The sequence below is a fragment of the Heliconius melpomene genome, chromosome 18 (genome assembly GCF_056956725.1).
Source record: "Heliconius melpomene rosina isolate 202511_hmr_F chromosome 18, ASM5695672v1, whole genome shotgun sequence".
NCBI lineage: Eukaryota > Metazoa > Arthropoda > Insecta > Lepidoptera > Nymphalidae > Heliconius > Heliconius melpomene.
Window position 1 is genome coordinate 4,212,285 of NC_140406.1, and position 21,680 is coordinate 4,233,964.

Consider the following 21,680-nt stretch of genomic DNA (forward strand, 5'->3'; position numbering starts at 1 on the left):
AAATGATAATTTTTTTTTTTAATTATAATATGAAACACAGATAACCTCTATGTCCTCTCAGATTCAATTATATTTCTAATTATTTTCTTTCTCTTCTGTTTAATATCAAAATTTTAATTCAAATATTTTTATTTCAAGTGTTACTGTTATAAATGCGTAAAGCAAAAAAAATACCAACTTTGGCATAAAACAATTAAATGAACATTTAATTCCTATCGTGTGTAAGTAATGCTTTAAAATATTCTTATATCAATAACCTTAAGATATGTTTGCTTAATAATAGAAATAGAATTAAACAACAGATTTTTTTTAGTTGCAAATAAATTGCAAAGGCACATACTACATACATATGTATTATCCTCATGATTTCTCAGAACAGCATATTGTTCATCAGATAGCAATCAATTGCCCAGATTATATTTTTATTACAAGAAATATATCTAGATTAGAAAATTTTCAAAAATGAAATTAACACAGGTGGACTGATATCTAAGAGAGATTTCGTCCAGGCAACCTGTGGAAGTGCAATATGCGAGTAGAACAAAAGAAAACAAATTTGAACGCCGTGAGAACATGAAAATATTTCAGTCTTCGGATTGGGAATTGAATCTACAACCATGGCGTTCACACGCTTGTGCCTCTGCCCCAAGACGGCCTCGTTTCGATTTGTGGTATCTTAATTACGAAAAATAGGCATTGCCTATTGCATTTCCCGGCAAAGACGGATAGGGAATCTCTTAAGCTGCGCACGAACTTGAGAAACAAAGTCATACTTACGTACATCTTAAATAAAGTAAGCCACAAGATGATCTAGACACTCTAATTTGCTAATTAAATCCTGTAATTAGTACCTACTTTTTGACTTCCCTTTCCGATACAGTTATAAAAGAAAACATGTAGTTATCAGTAAAATCGGTTTAATTTTACGGACGATAATTTTACGTGATAACGTCATAAGAAAACATTGTTAGAAAATTGCACACTTTCATTAATTGAATTGAATTATTATCATTTTGTATAATATAAAGAAGGAGTTAATTAAACATAACAATGTTTCCGATAAATTAATATTTATTTGCTCTTTAATTCAAATATATATTTACTTAAATTATAGAGAAAAATTACAAGTACGAATGTGCTATTTAAATACAAGTATCAATGAATGGGTAGGATCAGCATCATATTGTATGCACTATACAAACACGAATCTAAGAAAAAAAAAAGAAAAAGAGAGATAAAAAGAGAAGAAGAAATATAAATCATAGATTTTTTCATAAAAATATTAAATGTACAGACACAAATTTTCTACTGTTTTATTATATCATAGATAGATTTTTTATACATATTTCGGTGCGCAACAAAGAGTACTTTACTTTGCTTAATTGTGTGAATAGGGAATCCCCTACATATACTTTGTAAACACTTATGTATTATTTAATTATATTTTTTTATTTATATTTGTAGGTACACACTCAACTCCTTTTGACGTAATGACGATAAATCGATTAATGCTGGCTGCACTGCAGGAACGAAAAGGCATGTCACGTTCCGATTGTGCCAGTATATAGCGATAGAAAGGCATAATCGGCCTAAGTGTTCGGCTTGGATCACAAGCTAATCCTATAGAGAGATTTTATAGAGAGATTTTTTATAGAGATTTTGAAGACTTTTACATCTGATGTAGAGAGATAGATGTGTTAAGCCGAGATAAAACAAAGAACTTCCAAAGATAAGCGTGACCATACATACAGACAGACAAACAAGAAATAACGTGTACTGAGTATATAAACATAATTATGGCAAGGGATTTTAAGAAATTCGGTATACTTGGAACGGATCGATAAATGTAATTCACATTAATCTGAAAAAATAATTGTTCTTTGAATTATGACCATATGAAGTCACCTTCATACGAAAGAACAAAAGAAACCTGGTCTTACTTGTGTAGTCCATAAATGAACTTATGTAGTTGTTTTGGAGAAGCTGAAATGTTTATTCTTTTTGACAATAGGAGAGATTGAGACGCAACCATGTGTGTGAGATACATGGTGAAGCAAAAAAAATTAAAACAACAATGCTAATATTTTCTTCACAATTCTTTCTCGCTTCTCTACCTGACCAGCGTAGTACAAATAGCTTTAGTTTTAAATGCGGCCTTGTGGTCGAAAATATACGTGCGCTTGTCGTTGTAGAAAATCTGACGCGCGACCCTGCTTGTAAATTTTTTGAACCAAGTTCAATATCCACGTTTGTTAAGTCAACAGGAAACATAATTTATAAAAAAATATAATCATAAGTTTGCAACAATCTTGAATAAACGAACGAAGGAATTAATTAATAAATAAGTTTGTAATTACTTTTTCTATGATATATCTATAAATTATTAGTTTTCGGGTTGCCTATATTTGCATGTTCTCATTTTTTGGCAACTTTCATAATTCAGCGCCAACCGCGGGAAGTCCCGTCCCGCTCGTTGGTGACCTGCCCACCGAGGCTTCCGAAACGGGACGTACAATGTATAAAAGTTGACAAAATTAAATTTCGGACATATTTATTCATTTTTTAGGAAATCAACTACAAATAAAAGTTTTTAATTATTTTTTGTATGTACTATGATATATGAAAAATCCTATAAATTTTATTTTTCGGATTCGTGCGAAGGTATCCCTTTGATAAGTTTATGTGTGCGTGCGTCGTCCTTAACAAATGGCGTTTTATTTTACAACGATAATCTTAATATTTATTTTGTTTGAAAAGAAACCATACATTTTTGGAAAAAAAAAAATTTATTAGCCTTTTATAGAGTAGTTAAAACTGGTTTCATTTAAAATGATGCTGACAAAAACACCTGTATACATATGTAGAACAGAATAATTAAGAAATTAATTTAATATTAATTATTAATTGTACTCTAAAATTAACTACTTTTAATATTCGTACCTTCATTTTTCAAGGAATTGCTCCAAACGAGAACAAAATTAGAATAAGGGGAATAACATTCTTGTAAACCGAAGCGTATTTGCGTAACTCTATTAATTTCAATGCCCTTTCAAACATTTATCCTTAAACATAAACACAGTAACGGTAATCACACATCCATTTTCTAATACTTAAAATTCTATACATAAGTAATGACACTTTGCACTAACAACGAATACGAAGAAATAAGACATGGAAACTACACAAAAAACTAGTTGGCTTCCGTCGTGGCATGAATATAAATAGATCATTTTAACGAGTCTTTATAATGTCAATGTAAGTATATTGTAAAAATAAAATATAGTAAAAATATAAGCTTTTAATGGACTAGAATATTTTAATTTATTTCAGCATAGGAACTGTTCACGAGGATATAACAACTGATGTTTTGGGTAAAATTGGTTCCTGGCAGTGGATTGTGGTATTTGTTACTACAGCATTCATGATGACGACTATTTTTAATCAGTATGAGGATATATTCCTTCTAGCGCCACCTAGAAATGTGGAATGTGATCTGCCCAGAACCTCAACTATATTAAATTCAACTTTGTGCACCTACACTATGTTAAACAGTACAAACGAGTACAAATGCAGCAAATGGCACGTAAAACTCTTATGGGTTATAAGGATAAGTAAGACGGTAATATTTTTAGCATATACAATAAAAATTAATAGTAACTGTATGTTGTCATACCATTGATGTAAATTGGTATGTTAATATCCTGACGTCATTATGGATCATTTGAAATGTGTAGAATTGCATTTTTAATTCTTGTTATAATTTTTATTCGCGGAAACTTTTTATTTTTAATACTTATCAGGTGACGCCAACGCGAATATTGTGAGTTCGACTCTCACTCATGGAGAATGTATTATTTTCATTTAATCGCTGCTGGTATACAAAGTGCTGCGTTCAGTTTTCAAGTGAATGAAGTATCAATCGGGCGGAAACCAAAAAAAGGCATGTCTTAGCACTTGGTAGACTCTACCTCCCTGCTAAAAACGTAAAGCAAAAAATAAAAGGTGTTTAGTCAACGATAGACATTCTTTAATCCTCCCTGTGACATGACGAAAATGGATAAAGATTATATTATATTTCTCATTATATATACAGATATTTTCATGCAATTTTCGATCTTTATTGGAACTTTTATACGACAAAATAATGAAGTAATCATTTAACGAATTTTTAATATAATTAATATTTTGAGTTCCGCCACTCAACACACCATACCTCGAAAAATTCAGCGAAAAATGGAGAATAGAGTATCTTAACATTAGATTAACACTAGGTTCCCTCTGCCTACCCTGCTGTGTGCGGTATACAGCTTGAAGATGATTTAATTTGATTTCATTTTAAATATAATTAATCATAAAATAACATCTCACCAGTCACGTATATCGTAATTTTTAATTTCTATAAAGCTAAAGCTTCAACGATGTCAATAGTAATTTGAATATCATGTTCATCTCAACATTATAATGATAGTAATTTTATCCGTCTAATTTAATAACAATATGATATTTAATTGTGCATGCGTGATGCGTGTTTATAATAAACTTGTCTTCACTTAGCGTCTCCTATTCTGCGAGCATAAAGTGAAGGTATTAGCAACGACTGTCATATGCAGGCTGGGTCTCACATTTGGTTTTGTTATATTGGGCTTGCTGTGCGACAGGTAAAAATTATTAATTAAGTATATTAAAGTAATATTACATATATATTGTACGAAACTGTGGCATCGTAGCTCTCAAATGGATGAAACGATTTTGATTGAATTTTTTTGTTGGAAAAATAACTTAATTGAACGTGTTCTTAACACTCATTCAAGAAAATATATTCAGCAGTTTGAAGATTTTCTTTTAGAGCTTTTTGTGTCGAGTATTTTAATTATTAAATATTTTCAAAGAAAGTGAAAAGATTCTATTTTTTTCGTGGATAATGAAGTACTCAAATTACAGTTGCAACGTGAAATAGACGTCCTTCCGTCTTGTAAATAGATTATTCTGCGTATTCTACTTTAAAGTGCAAATGGTGTTTATTTATAAACGTAATAACTGTCTGACTCGTCTACTTCATATTTTCTATTTTAGAATATTAGGACACCTGTCATTTGACAACAAAGTCATCTTACTGGATATATTTAGGATTTACAAAAAATGTAATCGTGGAAATTATTTTTTTTATATTTTCATCTCTTTGCTCTGGCAACGAGGTAAAGGTAAGCGTTGAGCTTTGCTACTCAACACACAATGCCTCCAGAATTTGGGAGAATGTGAGGGACGGAAGTGTTGTAATAGGAACGAAGTGAACACGAGGTTCCCAGGTTCCCTCTGCTTACCCTGCTATGTGCGAGGTACAGTGCGTACATGTGTGAATAGAACTACAACCTGTCGCGTTTACAGTAACATAATTTTATATATTTCTCTGAACATCTTATTCTTACATACAGTAATAACTAACATTAATACGTATTTTATCTGTTTTAGCTTTGGAAGAAAAAAAACAATTATCATAAGCATAGTTGCGGAGCTTTTATTCAGATTGATACTAATATTCAATGACTCGGACAGCTGGTTTAACTTGTTAATATTTTTAAGGTCACTTTTTGCGAGTGCAAATTTTTATGTGGGACTGATATTGAGTACGTAATTCATATATAATCTATAATTATAATAAGACTGTAAAAGAGGTGGATTCTGTAGACACAATATATATATTTTTTTTAATTCTAAAGGCAACAGGAAGCAAAATATACGCATATACTGTACTCGACTCATAAATATGTTTTAGAGTTTGAGTGCGCTTCAAAACATTGTTTTGATGAATTTGATATTAGATTAGTACAGTGGTGGTGCTACGAGTACCTGCTATAAGTTATTCACAATATATACTTTTATTACACAAGAGAATTTTATTAGTACTATTATTATTATTAGTTAAAAGCTTATTTAGTTTTAGCTTATTATTTTACCTCAGCGTTATTATGCTTCTTTATTATGTAAAACTGCTAAATATATACAAATATTTTTTTACTTACTTATTTTAAAAAAATCAATAAATGAGAATATCAAAATATTATTCAATCTTATGTGTATTTTTTTATTGGTTTTATAAAAACAAAGTTTGGTCAGACATAATATGAAAATATAAACACATTCTTATTTATTATATTTCTTTTTGCTTTTCTTTATATATATAATAATTTAAACATGTAAAGTTTACATAAAACAAGTACCTATTTTTTTATTTAGGTACTATAAATGTATATAAAAACCTCTTTATTTGTTAAGCTATTGCAACTGAAATTTTCACTAAATATATTGAAAAGTAAATGGAATGTAGAAAGAGAAATAAAGTACGCATTTTAATCAACGAAAATCGCATAGTCATTTTTAGAAAAAGAACCCTTTCTAAAAAAAAAAAAAAGTTTATTAGAAAAAAATCCTTTGTATGGTTTAAAAGATCTACGTGTACATCGCTACCCGCTGGGAAGCCATTTCTTTTTATATTATGCAAAAAAAAAACTCCTTTTAATTTTAGAATCGCTATATATCCGAAACGGTGATTCTAAGAAAAGAAGTAGGCACAACTTTTGACACAAAAACTTAGCCTACCTATCCTTTAGATATACCTACCTACTTAACAAGAAAAACTAAAAGAAAAAAATTTTGGCTTTCGACTTTTAATTCACCTGGGATCGACATTTAGTTAATTTTTTGTAATGGATGTTCATAAGATAGCCACCAAATATCTGATCTTCACGATTTTTTGTTATGTGCTACTGTTTTTATTGTTTATAAAATATTTAGAAATATACTGACGTATTTTGTTGTCGTTTCCTTTGACGTCGTTTGCAAGAACAGCACATATCAATAAATTTTTACTGGCTACTTATATATGCCATTTTATTAAGAGTTGTGTTAAAATGACTATACCAACAAGTACCCATGTAATGTAATCCTGACGACGCGAATATGATGAATGTGGGTTTGGTCACTATTCAAACTAATGATAGCTAGAATAAAAATCAATATACTTAGAGGTTTTCGCTCTGCCATGGCAAAACGGTGCAATAAGTTCCACCACTCAACACACAATTCGGGCGGAAAGCCCAGAACTGCCTAAGAATTTGAAACTAGGTTCTCTTTCTCTCTCCGCCTACCCTGCTATGTGCGAGGTAAAACGTTACATAATAGAAAAATAAGCCTACGTTGTATTTTTTACAGCGCTCTCTTTTTTTACCAGAACTAGAGTGAAATAATTGGTTCCCATGAATGGAAATTGAACCTACAACCGTTGCGTTTACAATCAAACGTGTTGTTGAACCCTGATGGCCTCATACTTTTTTTATTATATTAAATTCATATAAAGACCAATATTCGTTTCACCTATAGTTATGGCCCCGTTACTATTTTATCAAGCATCACAAGGAATTGACCTCAAAAGACGTAATTGAAAGTAAAATAGATTTGCATAATATGTAAATCATTTTTATTTTAACATTACGAAGTAGATACTTATACGAGGACGTACATACGTACATAACAATTAGCTGCAGGCTATTAATTAATGACCTATTCATTCCACCTTGTGTATTAAAGTATTAATGTTCTATTATATTTATAAAATATGGCCATATTCTGTACAGTATGTGAAATCGCCAGCTGCACTTGGAGGACAACGCTTATGATGATAGTGTCGTCACCTCGTTTGCTCGTCACCGTGTGCCTGGTTCCGATAGTAAATCTATCACCGAATCAAGAAACTTTTAATACATTCGCTTGCATTTTTGACATTTTACTACTTTTGACTTTAAGGTTATTTTTATATTAAATATAAATACGTAGAATACTGAATAAAAGTTATATTAGAAATTTTGTGCAGAAACGCGCAGGGCACTGTACGTCGTGGCTGTGGATTCAAGTTCCCTTTTAAACAAATTATTACTTTCCGAAAATTATCAAATAATTCATAATTATTACACAAATATTTTACTAGGTATATTCTCTGTTTCCAAATATCAAAATAATGAGTAATTATGAAGCTGTTATTAAATGTACGTCATGTACTTAGATGACAGATATAGATAGATATTAAATTAATTACAATTGCAGATGGACTCCTGAATCACCGCAATGGCTTCTATACAATAGAAAGATCCCCCAAGCTGAGAAGGTTTTGCTGAGAGCTGTGAAAGTAAACGACATTAATGTTTGCAGTAACTTTAAAATACGACCAGTCAATCACAGTGTACGTCTGTAAGTCGTTATATGGTCGCATATAAATAGCCGCGATAACTTGTGCTACTCGTAGGGTTCCTAACCTTTGTTCCCTTTAAAACAACAATGGGCGATGCAATGAGGATTATCAAAACACTTGCTATAAATATATTTGTCGTTATAATTATAATTGCATTGCAACTATGTTTTAATTTGTAAGTTACTTTTAATTTCTATAATATTGTGTCGTAAAAAAACCCTTTCAAGTAAAGTATATTATCTACTTGATGAACAACTAAAAGTTTGACATATTCTTTTTAATTTTTATTTTAAAAAGAATACGAAATAGTTATTTTTAAAAAATATTTTCAAATAGTTTGTAGGTACCTGTAGTAGAAAATTTCGCTTAGGCACTCGTAGTTAAGTCGATATTAATGCTCAGATGAATTAACCATTATCTTTCATTAGAATTGTATAGTTCGTGTAATGTAAATGTTTGATAATCTATTTTTAAACATCTATCACATATTTAATATTTCAGGCGTATGACTGTTTGGATGAATCTTGGACTTGCATAGGCATCTTGACCGTACCCAACGTCAGAATCCTGACAGCGGCCATTATTTTATTTTGGGGCATCTATTATTTTTTATGCAGTTCATTATACATACGGATACATACGAAACAGGAAAAATATTTGGTGTTTCAATTACTTTTTATTATCATAATTTTTGGTTTTATTAATTGGTGTCTAATTAAAAAACTTAAATTACGTATATTGCTTGTATTAAACATATTATTTATAGGTGTCTGTGGTATTGCCCTCCTATTTATGGAACGTTTTAAAACTAATGTGAGTTGAAAAGCAAAAAGCACAGTCGCATATGATTGCTATTTTATTTGTGAAGGCGATTTCATAATATTTTAGAAAAAGTTGTGTTAATTAATATTTATTATAATATTTTTAGCATATACTAAGTAGTATAATATCATCTTTAGCACTGGGAAGTGGTATAATTGGACACGGATTAATTCTTAATATTACACCAAGGTTATTTGCAATTAATATACGTGCGACCTTATTCGGCTGTTGCAATTCTACTGGACAACTCGGCAGTATCATTTGCTACCTTTTAATAACACTAAATAAAATTGATGACTTCACTTGTAAAATAATAGAAGCAAGTTTAGCAATTGTACTGACTGTCTTATGCTATGTTATACCCGATGTCGATGGAAGGGAACTGCCTGACGTTGTTGGAGATATGGATTACTTTACTGAGTAATTTTATATATATTTTTGCTTTTGTGTAGATAATAAGTGGAAGGATATTATATAAAGATTTTTTTGCCTTTTCTTTTAGGATATAATGTAATTTGCTTAATCGAAAAGAAACAAAAAATACACTGCGCACAGGGAAGTTTTAATAAAATTACAATATTAACACACGAATATTAAATTTGATATAATTCCCCAATATTTGTGTATGTAAAAATTTTATATTTTCATTAAAGCATTTTTTTAATGATTTGGTCTTCTAAGGATTTAACTTAAAATTACAAAATGTAAAATTATTTTCCTTGTGACTACTTAACGACATTTAAAATTTAGATATAAACTTTTCAACATTAAAAATTTATTTAATATGGACTTCAGTATCAAAGAAGGCGTCACCGTTATAACTTTACATTTGATACTACTAGGTTACTAGAACTCATTTTGAAACAAGCAGGGACAGTTCGGGAGGCTTAAACGGAGCCTTGCATTCAAAACAAAAAGATCATATCAATTCTTCTATGCTTGCAATGTCCGTCGTAGAATTGATATGATCGTCGTCGTCATTTTTACGATTTGTCGTTTGAGTTAATAATGAATGTTTCCGTTACATCATCGAAAACTGCGTTCTATCCACGATTTTTTTTACTGCTGGTCACATATTGTTTCTTTTTTTTCTGTTATCTGTATTATTGTGTGCAATAAAGTTTTTTCTATTCTATTCTATTTCTATATTCTCGTATGGTGATAATGCTTAATGCATATTTATTCGTAACTGCGTCACACGTAATACAGCGTGGATAAACATCGTGAAATGAAAAAAAAATCTTACGTCTAAACTGTTGACGTATCTTAATATTTTTTTTAAATATGAGTTTTAAATATTTTTCCCTGTATGCTACTCCCATAAAAGGAGCACAGACGCTTCCACCCCTGTATATAAACACTCGATGACACTAAACCTGGCTGACTATATTATACCCTTAAGGCATTTTCAGACTATCGAAACCATTGCGTTGGGTTGCACAAAAAACTAATTCAGCGTCGCAAGAGGAACTTGAAATGAGAGTATACTCTTTCAGCAGCGATGTCCAAAACCTATCAAGTACCCAATGCGGGCGGCGGCATCATGCACGAATAAGGCCTGCACAATTGGGAAATTCAATACAGAGAATTACAAATAATTTATTAGATTTTGTTCACAAATATATACCGGTAAAGTAATACATTGATCCTAAATGGAAATTTATTTAAATCAATCAAATTATTATAAAGTTATTTTTTATTTTAGTTGGTGCAGAAGGCAAAGTAGTGCAGTGCTATTTGCGGCCTTATATAAGTAATATTTATTCTATATGAATACTTGTTTACGTACATTATTGTTATTATTATTAAAGTTCAACATTGATAACAATTTCGAAATTATCATGCCATTATGAACTTTATGATGTAATCTTCACAATATATTTTATCTATACTTATTGATTTTATTACTAAAGAAAAATAAAATAACTTTTAGTATTAACAAACACATATAATGAGTTCAATTCAATTCAAATATGGACTGGTCATTTAATATAATTGTTTTAGAGAAATAACATAAATTAGTTATGACATAATGTAACTAATTCTTATATTGAACTATGTAAGTATATTATAAACTTAACATAAACTTAACAAATAACTATAATAAACATATAATTGATAAAACCATTGTTTTCTTTTTTAAGCGTTATGTTTTTTAGAACGGACTGTTTTTCACATAAAATACCATTTTGAAGTTTATAATGTTTATCATTTGTCAAGAGAACGTTACACCACGTGATTGCTAGGGCATTTAATAAGTGATAACCTTATTTATAAGTAAATAATTTAGAGCGACATTTTCCAATATACCTACGCCATGGAATTTAAGCCCTCAAGATTTACCTTCAAATAAAAAGACAACAATGTAATTAAGTTAATCTAATATTTGATATTCTATTTATAAATTTTAATATTTTTAATTTTAAAAGTTAAACCTATATATTTTTTGCAATATTAAAAATACCAATATTACAAAAAAATAAATACTTTTCCATTTCAAATAAAAACTTATTAATTATATGGAAAAATATTTATAACTAAAATTAGTTAAATAATAAAAACAATTGACGTTTGCAAAATGTTTCGCAGGCGGATTAGTTTATCTACGTAGGATGTATATATGGTAGATCAAAAAAAATATTAATACTCATTGCGCCAAAAAAAATGTCAAATGTATAATTTTAAAATATACTCTTGATTGTCAATTGAAATAAAATGTTATGACATTAAAATTTCTTTCACATACCCTTTTATATGACAGCCAATACTGGAAGGATCATAACTTTTTTATGGGTACGGAACTTTATATTATATAATTCCATTTTCTCTCTTCTTATTTCATATTATCTCTAATAAATAAATTGTTTTAATATTGAATACAAAATAGATTCACAATTGACGACTTAATCTATTATATTTTATTTATGATGAATAACACCTAATACCGTTTTGTAGGAACTCTATTATGAGATTAAATAAAAGTATTTTACAAAGAATATGTGAAATCATTGATTTTAGTCAAATTATTATTATTGCCTTTCAGATTTGATTAAAAACTTTTGCATTTCTTTAAATATTCATATGTTCCTGTAATATAGCAGTTTTTATAGTGCGTTAAAATATAATTAGTTTAATAATAGCTTAATAGGATAAACTTAATTCATATTGCATTTGAACATAGGAACTTTTCTAGGTAACTAAATAAATATATCTACTGTAAACATAAAAGACACATGACGTAAATGCAAATAAATAGAAATCAGCATACCAATGAAATAAAATATATGGTAAACTTAACATAATATAATAAAATAACTGTCGGCCAAGATAGCCCATTTCAAGTAAGTACCATAAATACAGAACTCAGTTGACCAAAATTATTATATTGACAATTAACAATAAGGCGACAAATCGATATAAAATAAAATAAAAAAAATATTAAACTATACGATAACTGACTGGAGGTTTCCGTGTCTTCTCATTTCAAATATATGTACATAGTTATATATATTTATAATTGGTATAAAAATTTTTGTTATCATTAAATGAGTCCCTATTTTCAATTAATATACTACACGTAGGTACCAATAAAGAACATTATAAATACAAAAACTCCAATGCCGAAACTTTATCAGCAGAATATGAACGTTCACTACAATAACGCAGGAATCATTGACAATACAGTGATCGTTATTTATCTAAAATTATGGTCGTGTTTTATAACACAAAGCTAAATAAATATTTTAAGCAAATATTAAAAATATTCGATCTACCTCAAACTTCTATCATATAAAACATAACAAATTAAATGCTGACCTTTCCCATATTACATTTCATTATTTATGGTACGTTTACAATATATAGTTTTATATTTTACAAACTATTACACATTTTACTTAGATTTTTATTATGCAATCGCAAACAGAACGCAAAGTAGCAAAATTGGTTTGCACAAATACTTAGTCATTTATAAAAATTAATTCGCGTTTATTAAAAAAATGCATTTGTATAGCACCATCAATATTACCTATATTGATATTGTATTATCTAGTGATTACAAAATTATATTAAAATAAACTTTCATTATATATCACATTTAATTGTAGTATATCAAGTTTTGTTTTATTTATTGAAATGTAAATTATGAATTACATACATATTAAAATCGCTATGACAAACCGAGTCTTGTTACTAAAGTACATCTACATAATTAAAATGTATGGCAAATAAAATAAAACATTATGCATTATAATCAACATTAAATTACAGTTACAGTCATCTATACATATAATAAAACTGTAACTCATCGCTGTCTGTACACGGAAGATGTGCGAGAAAACTTTTATTGGAAGCATTTATCATAAAATAATGTTTTTATTTTTGTAATTTTTTATCTGTTTGTGGGTTTGACTGTGCGTCTCTCAGAAACGGTTAGTTCATAAATAAAAAAGTGATGTTAATATAAATTATTGCATGCCATTGCTCACAAAATAGTATTTTATTGAATTGGCCAAAACTTCAGTTTTCCATGTACCTATCTATATATTTTTTCTTAAAAAATAATTGACAAAAGAAATTCATTATATAATTTTGCAGTAGGTACAAGCGGACGAAGCCGCGAGCTGGTACCTCGTATAGAATAAAATGTAAACTACATTGAAAATAAATCACAAATGCTTATCTACATACATTTGTTATGTCAACGTGAGCAAATTATCTTCTGTGAGAATATATCATGTATATTATACATTTAAATCCTTTTTCCACAACTCTAAATCTCTCGTTTTGTGGTAATTGACGCTAGTGTAAAGTTTTACGATATGCATATAGTATAATACTATAAAATATAATTATATAATACATTTAATTTAAGACTTCATATTATAGGTACTGTCAGTAGGTACTGTACATATGAAGTTTTAAATTATATTCTAATAATTCATATAATAATTTAATAATAATTTATGAAAACATGCCTCTGAGTAGTAAATAGTTCTATATATAATTTACATTTCAATATTGATTTCGTTTTGAAGGCACATTTATTTTTTTAAGTATTTTATAATTTAGAACAGTTAGGTACAATAATTATAAGTAACTGTAGCAGATATGATGGTAAGCTTGATCTTAGAGATTCATTTAATAACCTATAAATTACGTACATGTTCTTCAATTCGAGTTCGTCTGCTAGTTTTACACCAATATCTGAAAATAACAACCAAAGAATATATAAAACTAGCGGACGCGCGCTGCTTCGCTTACGTATTTAGGGGTGAATTCGAATAAACCATGAAACATGTGTTCAATTAAATTCTTTTAAGAGTCTAAATTTCAAATTTTATAAGAATTGGTGCCGATTTCATTTTTTTTCCATATTAACTTTCAACCCCTATTTCGCCCCTTTAGTGTTAAAATTTTCCAAAATCCCTTCTTAGTGGATGTCCAGATTACGAAAGTAAACATCTTTCCAAATTTCACGTTTCTACCATCGGCGATTACGGCTGTGTGTGCGTCTTACCTCAGTCAGTGAGGACAAGTCCTTTTATATATATAGATTAACAACATATATCATTACAAATAAGAAAAATAAAATAACGTTAAGAATATATAAGGCAAATTTCGAATGAAAATTTATTTAGTTTTAAATATCTATGCATAATTGAATATGTATTAAGGTATCCTTGGCGCAATAAAGACATATGTTATTTACATGTGTACTGTAACATTGTTTTTATAATAAATAGTACTAAAAATCGAATATTCTCGATCATTTCTCAAAATTGATGAGAATTATTTATTAAAGTCCTCTTAACTAAATCTTACCTGAAAAATATACTTCATTTTTCTTATTATTTTTGGAATCTTATACCAAACATCAACGTAGCACCTATTATAGGCGATAGACCTGCTAATATGAATGGTAAAGTATATGATTTATATGAAGCATGAATTAACCCGGCTACAGCTGGGCCTAGAGACAACGGAAAAGCCGCTAGTCCCAACATACAGCCTATACTCTGTGCAGCGTAAGTAGTGCCACAAAACTGTATAGCAATAGGGCCTACCAAGGCTATGAAACCACCGTCGCATAAACCCATTGCTAAAGAAATTACTATCAATAAATGGAATGATTTCACAAAGGGCAGTAAAATTGTTAAACTTCCAATAACGTAGAAGGGTATTTGTTGAAGCACTATTCTATTTGCCCACTTTTTATCTGCTAATATCCCGAATAACAATCTTCCTACCCCGGAACCGGCAGCAATACATTGCAATGGAACAATATGTAATGAATGATCAACACTGTCAAAGTTTTCCTTTATAAAATCTTGATTATGAACATATGGCACGAAATATCCGAATAATGCAACTGGCATTGACAAGGTCCACAGTCTATATTTTTTATTTTTCCAAATTTGAATATCTATAATGGACTTCCAAAGAATTTTGAAACCGTTTTCGCGTTGCGGGGGTTTTTCTAGCACCACCACAGGTATAGGTTTGAATAGTAGGCCACATAAAGCTATGCCGACCGTAATAATAGCTAATATTCTAAATAAACCTTCTAATCCGTGTTTTTCAAGCGCATATTTCATTAAAGGTGCCATAATAACTGTAAAAACTGAGCTTCCTACAGTAACAATCCCATTTACTAAGCCTAAGCGCCGTTTAAAATAATGGCCAAGAATAGCCAAGGAAGGAGTGTAAGCTAACGATGCTCCTAAGCCATACATAATGCCGTAAGTAAAGCATAGCGCGTCCACATTGGTGACGAGAAAAGACGAAATAAATAACCCAACAACGGCAATGGTGCCCCCTAGCACTGCTGTACATCGTAATCCAAGAATAGCAGTCAAAACACCTGACACAGGTGATAATAGAAAGGTTGTTCCTAAACTTAGTGCCCCCACGAGAGCTGAAAAGAAAAACAAATATTATTAAGTATAAGTAAGAGTTTATAAGCTATCTATATATAAAAATGGGATATTTTCTTTAATATTTGCTAAATTCTTTATTAAATATTTGCTAATAACTGTTTTATTTCTAATAACCTACGAAGAAACCAAAGGAGATAACCGATACGTGCAAAAGTCAGCCTCGTATTGGAATTCTTAGATTCCTAAACTAATCTAATACTTCGGTCCTACCTATACCTAAGTAATTTTCAGTCGGCATCTACAACAATCAACGAAATACGATCATTAAAATGCCTTAAATTGAAAAAAAAAAACCAACGCAACGTAACAAAAAAATCTACAGTAATAGACATAATAGAATAAATATGAAACAAAAAAAATGCGATCGCACAACGCCGAAAAAATTACTTAGGTATATTCGTTTAAAAACTTACTTAAGTAAGTATTTAGGTTAATAAGAAAGATTAATTATTTTTTGCTTTTCAATTTTTTGTCACTTTATTTTTTGTTAAAAGTCTAACAACTTTTTATCAAGTCATTAATTTTTTTTTCACGTTGTACCCAAGATTTAATCACTCATTTAATTACTCACAGGTAATTTAGGTATAACAAATATAAAAACGATGAAATAAAGTAAATATTATGAAAAACATAATACATAATTAAATAATTTAAGACAAAACAATCATATTGTTAATTATTAATTGGGTCATAATGAATAATAAACAAATCTTTGACGCGCGGTGCAATATATCGATAGAATTTCGTAATAACGACTTTGTTAATCAGTCGCAGAGCAAGGGCACAAATGTGTGACTCTACACGCGACTGGTTGCGGGTTTGATTCCCACTCTAGGAAATTAAATATTTATTTAAATTGATATGCGTTCCGCCACTCAACACGTAATGCCTCCAGAATTCGGCGGAAAATGGGGAACGGAGTCTGTCTCTCTCTCCCTCTACCCTGCTGCGTGCGGAATACAGTTTGAAGTTGAATTCATTAGATTAGCTTCGTCAATAAGCGTATCACTGGTCAAACAAATACGTAATTGAATTACTTGGAAAAGTTACTAACAAGGATAAGTGCTTCCTTTTTAGATGTTCCCTATAAAAGCCGTAATCAGTCTTAAACGCTGTGTGCTAAGCTAATCTTCTATGAGTAATTTTCCTAGTACGATGTACAGAACTAGAAATAAATTACTTTGAATGAAAATGCTACATTTTTTTACCATTATCAACGAGCTAACAATAGTCTGTAACACGGTCAACGATTTCCGATATCTTCCAATCTAAGCAGCAATTCAAAAAGTTCAACATAAAAGAGTTGAAGTTGGCAAGTGGAACACAATGTCCTGTAATCTAATCAGGTCATACTTCACCCACGAGATAAATTCTTCATTGTATCATTAAATTGTTGTTTATCGATTCCAATACTTTGATTTTTGGAGGAGACACCAGATTAATAATATTTGTTTCTTATATTAATATGTTATATTATACAGACCGACACATTCATCTATGCTAGATAGACAGGCAATAAATAGGATAAGAAAAAAAGATAATATTGTATTGAAAAAATATAAGAGTCAAATATATTTTATGTTACGATTCATTACTTTATTTTAAGTTAATTGATATAAAATAGAAATCAATATTCATTGTTTTAGGAATAAAAAATAGGTAGTCGTGGCGGTGGGGGTCAAGAGTGTAACGCGACGGTTGTCGGTTCCATTTCCACCTGGAGGAATGGATTATTGTCTATTATTATTTTCATTTCTCCGCTATGGCACCAGGGCAAAAACCTGGCACTGATTTTCGCCACTCAACGCAATTTCACGAAAAAATGCGGCAGAAAGTGGGGAATGGTGTATTTAGAAGTAGGTTCCATTTGTCTACCCTGATTTTTTTAGATATATATACTTACATATAATATGGATATTATGTGTAAATACCTCTTCAATAAAATATAAATACTTAATATGTTACATTTACGTAGTGTCTGATATCGCATTCGTAGAAAAAATTAAAGCTGAAACCAATGGCAATGAATTTGCGTCTGGGTAATGAAATTGATACAATCAAGTGGACTGTTAGCTAAATGAGCGTTATTACAATAACGTCGGTAACAAAAATGCCACGTGGGCAACTTGACTGGCGCCAGTACATCGTAGTGACAATTAAAGCGAATATTTAATTAAAATATTGATAAAAAAAATTATATAATGTATTTTAAAATATATAAAAAATACAAGGTAATACAAGTTGGTGGCCACAGCTGGATTTGTATAACAGATGTAGATAGGTACATAATATATCTTTGTTGTCTAGACTATATGTAAAGTAAACTTTTTTTAATAAATGATAATATATATAAGTAGACAAAAAATAAGCAAAATGTAGTCACTAGTTGCAATTAAAATTTAATTAAGTATTCTAATTACTATCAAAATGTAACCATCACTTTTCACAGAATATTCTGAAATTAACAGTTATTTAATATAATAAAAAAGAAAAAGGTAGGTAGCGTTGAGTTTATTCAACAAAGATTTAAAATTTTATGTATAAAATATATTTAATTAGATTTATATATTGTAGTGAATTTTGAAATCTTCACATAAATTGTAATCTATGTTTCTGGTATATTACTGTACAGTTTCGTCTAAATTTGTTCAGTGGTTTTTGCTTGAATGTGGGAAAATCATCCATCTTCACAAACTTTAACATTAGTAGGATAATGTTTGAAAAATAATTCAGCTTAATGCCTTAATAAATATGGTGAACCTGGTGTTAGGATATTTTTATTCCTATCTGAATTCCACACAGTCTGTGTTGAGTGGCAGAACTCAACCCACCTAGGACTTTCCCATTGTGCCACTATGTTCTCAGTTTATATAACTAAATATAATTTCTATAGCTATATATAATGTACACACACAGTTCCCAGAATGTCTTAGTACTAGGTTCCTTCTGTCTATCCTACTTTATGCGGGACACAAGGTGAAACTAAAAAATTTCATTGAAAGATTTATTTTAGCAATATTATTTATTATTAATTATCATGATGTAATATTACATTGATAATAAAATATCTATATAATTTTAATATGCAAAAAGTAGTATATAAATATAACCATTTAGCTTGGATTATGTCTTAATTCCATTAATGACTGTAAATCAAAGTTGACCTCTTCAAACTTAAGAAACTTAAGAATGTGATATGCGAAATAAGAAATATTAAATATAATTTTGCATATATTGACTTTGTGTATCCATTAAATAATTATAAAAGATTATTATATAATATAGTAATATTTTACACCATTCATTATAAATTTACAATTTTTTTTGTCTATAAATACATTGTTAATTCTATGTAATATCAGTAAAGGGATCACAGTTTTTATGGTTATATGAATACATTATTTATTAGAGAGTCTATTATTTTATAAATCAAACATTAATATTAAAAACAATTATTGTTATTACAGGCCATTGTGTCAGAGAGGCACTAGTATGTAACTGTAAATACAAAAGTTTGTGGCTTAGATTCCCAATCGAGAAAATAAAATATTTAATATTTTCATTTTCATCACTCACTTTGGTAACTAGGCAAAGGAAAGTGAAAAACAGAAGTGTGTTAATGGGAACAAAGTGTCTTAGCACTAGGTCCCCAGGTTCCCTTTGCCTACCTTGCTCTATGTAGGATATAGCGTGCAACTTTAAAAAAATATTGTATTATATAAAGCTCTTTATATTATATCATGTAATGTAATCCTTTATGTTTGTCTGACTTTTATTACATTTACTTATTTGACAATGTATTGACAATTCATCAATAACAAAACAGCTGTGTACAAGTGTGTGGTAATCTAAATATTATGCAAACTAAAGGGGCATATCTACTGGGATATGGTATCAGCATCATATATACAGAATATATTGATGTTCAGTACATATTATGATAATGAAGTAACAAAAAAATGTTTAAAAAAAAAATAATAATGAATCTATTTAATTTCTTTTTACTATTTTTAGAAAAAGTTAAATGTACTGTTTATCACTAAACTGGGTTTGAGGCATTATCGAGAATGGGTTCTATGTTGTATAGTTTATAATTGCATCAAAAACAAGTTGAGCCAACCAAAGTAGGGTGATTTCTAAACTTAGAGAGTATGTTATTAAATTGAATAACTCATTCTATTTTAACACAAATAAAACTGTGATGGTATTTTAGACCTTACATACTTTAACAAACCAAATTGATTAAAGTCATAATTATCATTTGTGTAGTCATAAGTTTTTATAGTAAGTAATGAAGATGTCAAAGTTTAAATGATCAGTTAATTTAAATCACACTATATTAAATAAGTAAATAGATCAGAAAAAATCTTACCTGCCCTTCCTTCATAATTTGTAACCTGTTCATCTTTAAGCTTTTCTTTAAGAACAGTGAAAATAATACTATATGAATTGATAATGCCAAATATTAAACCATTTGTTAGAAAAGACGCAACTACAACCATGTAGGCTCTAAATCCTCCATCAGGAGGATTTCTTGATGGTTCTCCATTCTGAACTAAACCATTTCTTTCAGATTTTGGGACATTATTACTATTTTTTGATAATAAATCTCTGTTCTCCATTGGTGACAACTCCATTTTTAATTAATGATTTAAGTATATTGGTTCCTCTTTCATTAAACTGTAAGCACATGGCCCTCTTGACGGCTAAATATTATTTTATTGGATACAATTTACTATTTGTATCACTATTATATTATTTTAGTAGTTTATATTATATTTTTCTTAAATGACAATATTATAGGCAACTCTAATTTACAATAACAATGAAGTTTTAAGTCAATATTTATAATTATATCGTCATAAAATATTCAAATAGGGACGAGCACTATTACAACACGACTTCGTGTTTCGAAATTCTTAAAACTTTAAATTTAAAATCCTTCATTAGATGTCAGTAGTCAAAATTTGACACATGACATTGACGTTCGCATATATTTGACATTATTATACTAATAAGATTGTATATTGTTCTATATTGGAATTTAATTTCACTTTCGATAAAATAAAGCACGAAAAACAAATGTTAATTATGTGGAAGCTAGTTTTCTGCATATATATAAATATCCATTTATTCAGATATATTTTTTAAATGAAAGTTAAAAAAAAAGAAAAACAAGAGAAGAATGTTATATGATAACTATGTAAAGTAGAATATATAAGGACATGTAGTTGGAAGTTGGAAGTTCTTTTCCTCCGGCGCCGTGGCGCTGGGAAACGGTTGCAGGCAACAGCCCTCTGACCGTGGTCTCTTGCGGTGGCCATTACGATGGCCACGTCGTTGGAGTGGGCACTAGGCCCGGTGGGGTTGTGGCTGCCGAGGCAGGCACTGGGTATTGGAGGCTTGTTGGGGTGTAGGGGGGGGGGGGGGGGATGAGCGTTTGCCACCTGGGCGGTCAGCCCAGCCGAGTGAGACCCTTGGTTGCCCCAAGGGAGGCCCAGCTAGGCGACCAGCGACCGAGGAGGCTGCTCAGGAGTCGGGGGCTGAGGGGGAGGGGGGGATGATATCCCTCGGCAGGCGTTTGGCGGCATCCGGCGGTCGAGTGTGGAGCGGGGCGATGTTGCGTAGGTGCAGGTGGTCCGAAGTATCGGCGCGGCGATACGCGTTGCTCGCGAGCC

At 30.0% G+C, this 21,680-nt stretch overlaps 2 protein-coding genes across 2 annotated transcripts; one reads left to right on the forward strand and one right to left on the reverse strand.

Moving 5' to 3' along the window:
- The first annotated feature begins 3,247 nt into the window (after positions 1 to 3,247).
- On the forward strand, positions 3,248 to 10,998 carry LOC146529264 (solute carrier family 22 member 4-like). The gene is made up of 9 exons (XM_085201906.1): positions 3,248 to 3,255; positions 3,331 to 3,619; positions 4,555 to 4,658; positions 5,470 to 5,624; positions 7,632 to 7,800; positions 8,098 to 8,233; positions 8,744 to 9,055; positions 9,171 to 9,484; positions 10,477 to 10,998. The coding sequence occupies exons 1-9, from the start codon at positions 3,248 to 3,250 to the stop codon at positions 10,700 to 10,702; spliced, it is 1,713 nt and encodes a 570-aa protein (XP_085058032.1). The 3' UTR covers positions 10,703 to 10,998.
- On the reverse strand, positions 10,992 to 20,957 carry kar (monocarboxylate transporter 10-like protein kar). Its single transcript, XM_085202220.1, has 3 exons — positions 20,375 to 20,957; positions 14,888 to 15,980; positions 10,992 to 14,269 (listed from the first exon to the last, which is right to left on the reverse strand). The coding sequence occupies exons 1-2, from the start codon at positions 20,637 to 20,639 to the stop codon at positions 14,914 to 14,916; spliced, it is 1,332 nt and encodes a 443-aa protein (XP_085058346.1). The 5' UTR covers positions 20,640 to 20,957; the 3' UTR covers positions 10,992 to 14,269; positions 14,888 to 14,913.
- Positions 20,958 to 21,680: the final 723 nt, after the last annotated feature.

Coding starts and splice junctions, on each gene's coding strand:
- LOC146529264 (XM_085201906.1), top strand. Junction 7,801..8,097: donor TTACTACTTTTGACTTTAAG/GTTATTTTTATA, acceptor TTACAATTGCAG/ATGGACTCCTGAATCACCGC. Junction 9,056..9,170: donor TGGAACGTTTTAAAACTAAT/GTGAGTTGAAAA, acceptor TAATATTTTTAG/CATATACTAAGTAGTATAAT.
- kar (XM_085202220.1), bottom strand. CDS start 20,639: ATGGAGTTGTCACCAATGGAGAACAGAGATTTATTATCAAAAAATAGT. Junction 15,981..20,374: donor AAATTATGAAGGAAGGGCAG/GTAAGATTTTTT, acceptor TTTTCTTTTCAG/CTCTCGTGGGGGCACTAAGT.